General features: G+C 41.7%; 1 protein-coding gene and 1 pseudogene across 1 annotated transcript; one reads left to right on the forward strand and one right to left on the reverse strand.

Moving 5' to 3' along the window:
* Positions 1–6,428: 6,428 nt before the first annotated feature.
* Positions 6,429–7,798, reverse strand: LOC109464010 (annotated as a pseudogene).
* A 161-nt stretch (positions 7,799–7,959) lies between these two features.
* LOC109464011 lies at positions 7,960–10,857 on the forward strand. The gene is made up of 6 exons (XM_019760931.1): positions 7,960–8,022; positions 8,432–8,760; positions 9,038–9,253; positions 9,561–9,800; positions 10,102–10,573; positions 10,763–10,857. Exons 1-5 carry the CDS (start codon positions 7,960–7,962, stop codon positions 10,247–10,249), a joined length of 996 nt encoding a protein of 331 aa, XP_019616490.1. The 3' UTR covers positions 10,250–10,573; positions 10,763–10,857.
* The last annotated feature ends 444 nt before the right edge of the window (positions 10,858–11,301 follow it).

The raw sequence follows: 11,301 nt of genomic DNA on the forward strand, positions 1-11,301 counted from the left end.
ATGTCACATGATGGCAACATTAGGAAAAAAAGAAGAGCTACATAACTAATGAATTTTATAACGTGATTTCATACAATACAAAACTAAATAGGACTAAATAGGCCTGACTAGAGCTAAATGAACAATAGATATAAACTCCTTAAATTTTACTTTATGTTAGTTAATGTGTACACGACGAATAATGCACGCCTGTTCTGGAACGCCGAAATCGAACATTTAGTTGAAATCTCGCCTAGCGCGAGATCTTGCGCGCGAGACGAACGAGAGTACCGTTGCTATGGTGAGCGTCATAATGGCGGCCGCCCGGCACATCGGAAAATTTGCTGAATGTGAAAAATAAAGCTGGATTTATGCAATAAAATTCGTCTGACTCTTCCGTTTTGTCATTGCTACACCTAGGTATATTGTGTACCTTCATATTTTGTGCAGTTAACTGACGATTGCATACAGTTTTCATACCAATAAACAGTCGTTTGCCGATATCGGACGATACGCGTAGTATCAGCTCCCAGAGATCGTAAAGTTACTTCACTCAGTGGGTTTTCTCAAAAATTCCGGAATGTGTTTTAGCTAGGTAAAGTGTTTGTTTTCAACTTAGTATAGGTCTGTTATATGTGACAATTTTTTTAAGAGTGTAAAGGACGCTAGTTGTGGGGGGCGTGGCCAGGGGAGTTGCCCCGGGCAAACCCGGAAGTTACGATGGCCCAGGCGACCCTGGCGACACACGTGGACAGACTAAGACATTTATGTCGAGTGTGCGGTTTCAGTGTGCAAACATATGAAGAAAGGAGACGAGGGTATAAACTACTGTCATGTAAGGACTTTGCAGAGGATTTGAAGCACACGTTTCTCATCAACATCGAGACCGATAAATCGTACCGGCACCCCCCTTTCCTGTGTACGAAGTGCAGGGCCAAGCTCAAGAAACCAAGGTATCATGGCTGTGGAAGGAGAACATCTTGGGTAAATCACAGTGAGAACTGTACCATCTGTGAGAACTTTCAGAGATCCAAGAAAGGCGGTAGGCCTAGTAAGGCAAAGAGTCGGGCTGGGAGGCCAAAAGAAAGGCATGGGGAGAGCCTTACCTGTGACACCACCACCCTCTGTCAGAGTAGTGTCTCCTGTGACACCACCACTTTATGTCACAGCAGTGTTACCTGTAACACCACTGTCTGCCAAAACAATGAGTCTTGTAACACCACTGTCAGTGACAATAATGACTCTTGTAACACCACTGTCAGTGGCAATAATGACACCTGTGACACAGATCTAGCAGTCAACACAAACGATGCAATAAGAGTGGTCGCACAGATTGTGTCACAGTCAAAGACAGCACCATTAAGTCAATGGGAGGAGAACCTTCTAACGCCTTTAATCCGACGAAAGATGGCTACCTCAACAGACAAGACAACAATGACAATGACAATGAACTTTATTGCATGTTCACGCCCTACACGGGCCAAATGCACTTAAGTTAAATAACTTGGTAATAAGAATACATTCGTGTGCTATTTCTCTATCTACAGGATCTACCTACAGGATCTCTTCTCTCTTTTTGAAACATGTATGAATAAATTTACATAGTTTTTCAATTATATCAGAGCGCTTGGATGTCATAATATGTTTGAACAATTCCATTTTCGGCAAGTATGCAAATTTCTTTTCTAACTGTAAGGAGCTAATAAAGGATTTCCGGATGTCATTGTATACCGCACATTCTAAAACAAAGTGTGCTTCATCCTCTATACAGTTATAGTTACATAGAGTGCAAATTCTGCTGTCTGCGGGAGTCTGGTTGTACCTACCGATTTCGATCTGTAATTGGTGATCACTAATCCTTAATTTTGTCATTGCTCGGCGATGACTGAAGTTTTGTACATCTAAATATTGTTCTTTTTCATACGTAAGCTTAATTGTTTTGTAAGTTCTTAACTTATTTCCTTGTTTTCCAGTTTTGCTGCATTTGGAGTTTGTTTCTGAGTAGAAATATTGAAGATAATTGTCTTTTAGTCTTTGTTTTAATTCATATTGAGCAGATGATGTGTTTCTGTCTTTTTGTAGTAAAAGGTAGGCAAAACCTGACTCCTCGAGTATCCTAGTAATATTTGACATCCAGCATGGTATTTTACACCGGTGCAAGTCTTGCTGCACTAACAGAGCTTCATACAGTAAGTTCTCTTTCGGTATTTCTCTAATTAATCTTTTATAATACGAATAAATTCTTGTATATACTTCTATCCATAGCGGGAATCTTCCTAGTTCTGCTCTTGAGCCGATATTGCTAGCATTTTTTCTTACACCAAGGATTGACTTGCAGAATTTTAAATGTATTTGTTCTATTGGGCAGTTGTCGTTTAGACCAATCTTGCCCCATACTTCTGCACCGTACGTTAATATGGGGACAATACAAGCATCGAATAATTTACAGTAGACTGACACTGATGCATTACTGTCACCTAGACTTGATTTTATACTAAAGAGGGCTCGTAAGGCCTTTTTTGTAAAGTTTTCTATTGCAGTGCTGAAGTTACCGCCAGTTGTAAATATAATTCCTAAGTAACTGTAGGAGGATACAATTTCAATATTTTGGTTTCCTACGTAAAATTTCAAGTTTGGAAGCAACTGCCCCTTTTTGTTGAAAATCATTATTTTTGTTTTGTTTATATTAATTGATAATTTCCATTTTTTGCAGTACTGGTTTAGATTGTTTATTGATTTTTGTAGGCCATGTTCGCTTGTCGATAACAGCACAAGGTCGTCTGCGTAGAAAAGGCTAGATAATTTGTTTGTGTTCAATATGGGCATCAAAATTTTCAGAATCTGTAGTTAGTTGGTTGGCTAAATCACTCATATATAAGTTAAATAGAGAAGGGCTTAAGACACAGCCTTGTCTTACTCCAATTTCTACTGGGAAACTCTCGCTGAGACCTTTACTCGTCTTGACGCTAGCTGTGGATTGGTTATATAGGTTTTTTAAAACGTCGAAAAATCTTCCTGATATACCTGCTGATAAGAGTTTGAAAAGTAGACCCTCGTGCCAGATAGAGTCAAATGCTTCGATAAATCTACAAAGCAGGCAAAGAGCTTTTTGCCTGGTTGGGTATGTTTAGAGATTAGGGTCTTTAAAAGAAAGATATTGTCAGAGGTTCTATAATTTTTACGGAATCCTGTCTGGTTTGTTTTTAGGATTTTATTGTCCTCCAGAAACATCGAGAGTCTTTTGTTCAATATTGAGGTGAAGAGTTTTCCTAGGCAGCTTGAAATAGAGATGCCCCGATAGTTATTTGTGTCGTCCTTTTTTCCTGTTTTGTAAATTGGAACAATGAAACTTCTGGACCATTCCGTGGGAAAGGTTCCTGTTGAGAGGACGTTATTGAATAGAGTCATGGGGGGGCGGAGTATGAGAGATTTACCTGATTTCAGCATTTCATTAGTTATCATGTCCTGGCCGCTAGCCTTTTTATTTTTTAAGTCCTTGAATGGCAGCGTCAATTTCTGATGCTGTAATATCATAGTCTAATGGGCCTAGGGAGTGGTTACGATTTTGAGGTATTTTGAGTTTGTTAATAATAGTAGTTTCAAAGTTAGAGTCAAACTCTTGTCTTTGTAATGAAGATTTTTCATGAAGGGCTTTAAAGTGATTTATCCATGTGTCCGCTGGTATGTCCTCTTGGTTTGTGGAATTTGTCTGCTTTAGGTCTTTAAGTAGGTTCCAGAAGGCTGTTGGGTTATTATCTTGTAGTTTTTGCAGCTCCATTAAACAGTCAGTTTCATGTTCCCTTTTTCGTTTTCTGATTAGTTTTTTTTAAATTCTTTTTTCTTTCTAAAGTAGCTACCTCTTACGAATGGATTCTTGGGGTTGTTTATTAATAGATATCTTATATTTTTCAATTCTGTACGCGCTTCATAGCAGGTCTTGTCAAACCATTTTTTGTTTCTTTTTAATTCTTTTGACTTCTTTTTACATCTTATTTGTAGTGATATCTTTCCTGCCGATACTAGAATGTCTTGAAATTCTCGTACATTTTCGTTTACCTTTTTTGTTGAATGCATTGCATTTTCATCTATCGATAGAAATTTGTTTAGTCTTTGGGAAATTGTTGGGCTTCTGAGGGCTTTTATAAATTTCTCGCTAGAATCAGGGCCCCAGACAAACGACATGGTAAAGGGTGTAACTTTTCTTCAGTTTTAGCGTTTTCCTGGGAGTGCGCTAAGGCGCGTATGTTTAAAGATACCATACAATGGTCCGAAAACTCAGTCAATTGGTGGACTTTAAAGAAGTTAATGTTGTGGAACAGTGAGCTACTAGAGATGGCGTAGTCAACCGTGCTACAGCCGTTAGGTTGGTAGCACGTAAATCTACCATTCAAGTCGCCCAGTATTCTTCCGTTTAGTATGTGTAGATCGGTCTGTACACATAAGTCTATGAGGCATTTACCAAAAGAATTAGCTGGGTTTCTGTCGGTAAAATTTTTTGGGATGTCTACGTTGTGAGCGGGACAGAGTGGGTCCATGTCAAAATCTAGGGTTTCTTCAACATTAAAGTCTTGTAAGGACCCAATTCTACTGTTAAAGTCTCCCCCAAGAATTATATGACCCTTGGCCTTAAAGAGCGCTATGTCCTGCTCTAATACATCAAAAATAGAATCCTCCGCTGCTTTGTGGACAGGACTAATGTAGACATTACATATAAATACATCTTTAGATAGACCTAATAAATCTTTTGACACGCAAACCCAGAGTAAATCTTTGCAATCAGAAGTTCCTCGCTCTCTTTTAATAAATTTTGAGAGATCATTTTTGAAGTAAAAAATTATTCCTCCTGAATTTCTTCTAGCTTTCTTTCTTTTTTGTCTCAAAGATGAAAAATGTTGGTAATTCGGAATGTCAACTTCTGAAGATTCATTACTCCAGGTTTCAATGAGAGAGAAGAGATCTAGTTTTTCCAAACTACTTCTAAAGCTACGATCTTCAAGTTTCTTTCCTAATCCGTGAACATTCCAAAACCCTATGTTCAATGTGTTCACCGGTTTCATAAGTTTTCTTTCTTAGTACGAGAATGATGCTCGACGTGGTCCCTACTTTTACGATAATGTTACATATAAGTTGTACTTGTGCAATATAGTTGCATAAACTTAAAAAAAAAAAAAACTAAGTAATGTTACATATAAGATGTACTTGTGCAATATAGTTGCATAAACTTAAAAAAAAAAACTACCAGTATTTCCTGCTGGTATCTATCATTACTTGAGCTTGCGTGTTATCTTTACCATAACATATTATTGTTTGATACCATACAAGTTTAAGGATATACGATTTGTGTTACCACTCTCTGAAGTTGTAGCGCTAGTCAGGGAACTCCTCCAGCTGCCTCTGCATGCGCCAGTCTGCTTCGTATGTGCGCCAGTCTGCGTTGTGTCGATTCCAGTTTGAGGCTCTTTGGTCACGTGGAAGCCAGTCGAGGTTGTGAGAGCGCCAGTCTTGGCGTTGTTCTCCCTCCGGGACCCTGTATGGACTTGGTCTGTCTCGAGGGCACCAAGAGCGCTGGTCTGGGTTGGTCCAGTCACAAGGGCGCGATCCTACGTTTAGTTCGTCACGAGCGAACGAGTTCGGGTACGGCTCGTCGCGAGGCAGTCGGTCACGAGCGAACGAGTTCGGGTTCGGCTCGTCGCGAGGGCGTCGGTCACGAGCGAACGAGTTCGGATACGACTCGTCGCGAGGGCGTCGGTCACGAGCGAACGAGTTCGGGTTCGGCTCGTCGCGAGGGCTACTGCCTGGGTTGGTCCAGTCACGATTTCTGTTTTGTTCTGAAGATTGTAATTGGTTGTTTTCCGACCCCGGTTTTCTGTTCTGTCGGTTTGCGGTGCAGGGTCAGTACTCCATCTCTGTCCTCTATTGTAGGTACCCATGCCTACCAGGGGATGAATTGCAGTCTTCCAGTTTGCTGCAAGTACTTTTAGGCCGTCTCTGTTGAGGTGGTACCCGTCTTGTTTGTACAAAGCTCTCTTTATGGATCCGTCTTCGCCGAGATTGTCATTGTCCGCTAGACTGATGAAGGCATTCTCTTGATGAAGGATGTGCAGGAAGGTGTTAACGTCGCGTGTGACCTCCATCAGTTGTTTGTCGTTCCTCGGGGGTATAGCAGACATAACGATGTTTGTGTTCGGTATATTTGATCGTGTTGTGGTTACCAGCTGTCTGAGGTTTTCTGTTACACCGTTTGCCGCCCTTTCTCCCTTATGTCGTTTGTCCCCATGTGATAGACAATGCATTTGGGATCCGAGTAGTTCGTTTCCGTGATCAGTTCTATGGCCTGAGGGATTTTCATTGCTGAGTGTTTGGCAGTTGGCTTGCCCGGGTAAAGCACGCTGGGAACAATTCCTCTGGTGTTCGAGTCACCGATGATGACTATTTCCGCTAGGATTGGGTCATCTGAACGCCTTTTCTGCTGGTCGTGTCTGCGACTGCCCATTATCACGGGAATCTAACTTCCGTTCAACTTGGGTCATCGGAGTGTTGTCTGCTAGGACTTCAAAGCTGTTGTTAGTTGGGATATTCGGCACGACGCGGGTGTTTGTGGTTTCAGGTGTTCTTGGAGCACGTGCAGAGTCGCCCGTCTGGGATGTTGTTGGGCCTGCTTTCTTAACACTTTGTTGTTCCAAAAGTGTTATCCTGTTTCGCAGGTTTTTGTTTTCTGCTTCTAGTGCATTGATACGTCTTTTTAGCACTTCAATGTCGGATAGTCTCGCCAAGTTCTCCACTGGAGGGTCTTTTGTTTTAGACAACTGGATTTCCATTCGTGAGATTCGTGCCGCCAAGGTGTCAAACTTGTCATTGTCAGTGGTGACTCTGCTCATTAGAATGGACTCCAGCTTGTCTACACTGATCTGAAGAGAGGAAAGCTGAGCATTGTTGTTGTTATCTTCTAAGTTTGGTGCACTGTAGGCCGCTTTAGGAGTGGTTTCGTTGGTCGTCGTGTGAGCACTGGTTGCAAACATACTCCCTTTCTTCATCAGTGATCAATGTATACAGTAGACTTTGTCGGAGTCCTGTACACACATAGTGATACCACTGTTGGCACGAGTTGCACTGAATTACACCTTCATCTTCGGGGCCGGGCTGCTGACATTTGTTGCATATAATATCCTCACACATGACTTCTGTGGTCGGGCTTGTTGCCAGTAACTGTTCTTTGAGATGTTCATAAATGAACATAACCCACAGATAGTACGCCGAACCTTGTACTAGTATTTTAGACGTATGGTACACGTGGAGCGTAACCGATCCAATCTCGTCGTTAGTCTGGGGATCGTGGAAGGGGACGTTTAGTTGGCGGCCATTTTTTGCCCTTGTCTTCAGTGGACATGTTGTAGTGAGATTCAATAGCTTCTGTCCAGTGTTTGTCTGAGCCCGCAGGTATGTGAATAGTTACACTACCGCCGTTGTGTTGTACGAAGTACTCGTCACTTGGTGGGTGTTTCTTGTGATGTTTGGCCGGCTCCGATATTACATTTGATTTGTCGTAGGCTGCCCGGCGGTCATCGTTTGACAGGACAAAGAAAGCTTTGCTCACCTCTGAGAAAGTTTGTCTCGCTGTGCTCAGTAGACGCTTGTCCTTCGTTGTTTTCTAAAGTCTTCTCGTAGCTTGAGACTTTATCTTTGTTAGGCCGCGATGATGTCCTCTTTCCTCGCGCCGGCTGTTGTTCCCAGTAACAGGTACAGTTCGCCAGGTGTTTGCGCGTCGTTCGCCATCTTGTCGGCTTGGGTCTTTGTTCTCGGGATGTTCTCGTCTCCGGCTACAAATCTTCCCCTTTTTTACGTCAGCAAACTCAATATAGCTGACAAAACTTACATGAACTTGATCTATACGGCGTTAGCAATAAACTACGCGTTCTTAGGATGCGACAATTATCGTCAAAGTAGGGACTTAGTCGAAATCAGTCGAAATCAGGCGGAGCGATGCGACAGGGGTGTCCGTCCGCCGCCATCTTGGAAGAGATCAAGTGCACAACTGGAGGACAGGTAATTTTGTCTGCATCTTTTAGAATCACAGTGCATTATCCATCACTTCTAACATGAGTTATAAATGACTAGTTTCATCTACTCATGCTGCACATACATTCAACAGCATTTTTTTTAAATTCTTCATTAACATTGCATCCTGTAGAATCACAGTTCATTATCCATCACTTCTGCCATGAGTTACAATTACCAGTTCCACATACATTCAACAGCATTTTTTTAAATATTTTCTTCATCATTTTTCTGTATTGATGCAAAAAAAAGGATGTTAAAAAGATAATGGCACTTAAAAGTTTTACATAAATCTGCTGAATATATGACATGAGAATTGATTTAATTTAGTAAACTGTTCCTTTATTACAGGTGTATGAAAGTTATGAGACTTTAATTCGAGAAAACTTATTCCTAGTCCATTATATGGCATTTATGTTTTTGTTTTTTGTACATTGTGCAGCCCATCACATTGTGCAAAGTGACTAAGGCAAGGAAGGCCACCACAGATGTCACACCAACAACAGCACGGCGCAGAGCCCATGAGCTGCAGGCCCTCCGACAGGTGACAAATGGAGGGGACACAGGGCTGCAGTTGGCTCGTGAGCTTCGGCTGGTTCCCCGAGACGAGCTGCAGGATCTGCTGAAGTCAGTTTCCCTGGATCAGATCCGGATTCCTGATGGCCACTTGTTGGCTGCAAAGGTGGACTTGAACATGACCTACAGGCAGACAAGGGAATTAAAGAGGTATGTTACTTTCAGCTCTTAAACCCATCAAAATATCAAGTATGGTCAGTTAAAAGACATGACACTGGGCCTGACCCTTGCCATCTAGCCCACCAAATGTAAGCTTCTTACAATGCAGCCCCTGGCACCCATACACTGTACTGTACTATCTTCTTGTTGTTGTTTTTTTTGTGAAGAAACAGACTGGAGGGAATATCACACTTATTCTGTCTTCAATTATTACAGAACTAGCAACAGCACTGAGTGTTGTTAATGTACAAGTATTTCCTTTTTCAAGGTGGCTGAAGGAGTATAACATCACCTTGGAGTCCGAAAGGACATCTCGACAGATCACCAAGTCACTCCTTGAAGAGCATGGCGTGTGGTGTCAACTGCTACCCTTCACAGCTAGAGATGGTGATGGTGGCCACACAGTCAAACTCCTCCCAGCAGCTGCGGTCAACTCCCTCAGAGCAACAGTGGATGCTATTGTAAGACGGAATGCTGAAGAAGGGTAGGTCATGCTAGCTTTTCATTCACAGTTCCATGCTCTTGTAATAGGTTCCTTTACTGATTTTACTTGAAGTCCCACTCTACCTGGTTTGTCTGGAGCTCAATACATAACTGTTACAATATCCCATCATCATAATATTTCATACTCTATTATTATTATTATTATAAAGAGTTGATGTATACAAAAAGTTTTGCTTCCAGTATTCCTAATTATGCACATTGTCAGTTTATTGATTAGTATAATCATTTATACTTGTACTAGTAACACAATAAATTCAGAAACATTCTATATGTACATATTTGTGTAGGAAGCTTACATGGCATGAGGGAGTAATTCCTGCTGGTGAGCTGTGGATTAAGATCCTTGGAGACCATGGTGGCGGGAGTTTTAAGATGGCGTTCCAGGTGCTCAACAAGGAGAGTCCAAACTCCAGGACCAACACTGTAGTCTTCAACATCTTCAATGCCAAGGACTCCAGGGAGAACCTGGCCACAGGCATGGGCAGATTCTCCCAGGAGATTGATGAGCTGCAAGGGAGACAATGTAGGTAAGCATCAACAGGGATGTCAACATAACCTGGGCACTATACTGCTACCTACCAAAATACACAGATATTTTCAAATATGTGCCACTATTGGAGTTAAGTCTGAAAGGCCACACTCTGTGTGCAAAAACAAACAGCTGCAAGAAATAGTAGGAAGTACACATTTAATACCACTCTGGTAGGTACAGTTTAAAGTGTGACTTCCTGGTATGAAAGATGAACATAAAAGATGGATGTAGGAATAATGTATGACTCAGTGGGAAGTTCAAGGGTCAATGTCAACAATCTTTCTTCTTTCGTTCAGGTTACCAGATGGCAGAGACGTTCAGCTTCGCATATTTGCAGCTGCTGACTATGCCCTACTTTCAAGTTGGTATGGCATTTCTGGAGCATGTGGTATGTACCTAATTGATTTTTGGTCTGTGTTACTTATTTCCATAAAAGCTACCTAACAAGTACACTCCATTTTCTCCCTACTGCATTATCAAATCCCCATGAGCTTAGGTTGAACTAAACTAAGTTGACAGGATCATAAAGCATTCACTACAATATATGACTGCACAGGAACTTGACCATGCCTATGGTGCGAGAGCAGAAAGGAAATCATGGTTCTGGAAAAAGATGAGCGAGGACTGATGGATTTCCCTGCACGAGACCTGACCAGGATGGCCATTCAGTACGCCAACTTCATTAGAAATGGCAGGGGAAGGCTGAAGTTTGCAAAGTACTTCAAAAATGTGGTGGTCCCGGCCATGTTGAACATCCCCCTTGACCAGGTCAGTGTGCCTCAATATCTATCTTACGATAGAAACAATAATAGCTTTCCTATTATATGAACACAGACACATAATAATAAGCATTATTTGATTATGTTACCTTCCTCCTGATGTTTAAGTGAAGGACCAGTCATCACCATCCCTTTGCTGGATTGTAAACCATAGAAATTATTGATATGTTTCAAACAGGTGTGCATACCAGGTCTCCACCTGAGTCTGGGAATCTTTCACAAGATCTACGTCATGCTTGAGAAGGACCTGCATGACCTGGACAAGATCGTGGCGACTCACCTGGCAAATCGAGTCCTCCGAGATGAGGAAACAGATGGGGCCCAGGTTCTACACCACCACCACCTTCATGGCCTTACTCGTTACGTGGAGGCTGTAGAAGAAGCACGCCAGATTGATGATCAAGTGGAGGACATTAGTGAAGAGATCCTGCAGAAAAAGAACTACTTGGCATGGGCCCTACTTCAAACAGACTGTGACATGGAAAACATCACTGAAATCTCAGAGGAAGTTGAACGGCTCATGGCAGACAGGCAAAAACTGGTGAATTTTGCACATTTTCTTTTAAGCATTACCTGCATGAAATATTATCATTTAATATAATATGAACCAAATGAAAATAACTGTCTTATCTCTTTTTTTTCTTTTATTAAATGTTTGAAAGAATATCAATATGGCAGGGCACGATCCACTAAAAATCAATTGTTTTGCTACTTCAC

The sequence above is a fragment of the Branchiostoma belcheri genome, unplaced genomic scaffold, assembly GCF_001625305.1.
Source record: "Branchiostoma belcheri isolate BF01 breed outbred unplaced genomic scaffold, Haploidv18h27 scaffold130, whole genome shotgun sequence".
Taxonomy (NCBI): domain Eukaryota; kingdom Metazoa; phylum Chordata; class Leptocardii; order Amphioxiformes; family Branchiostomatidae; genus Branchiostoma; species Branchiostoma belcheri.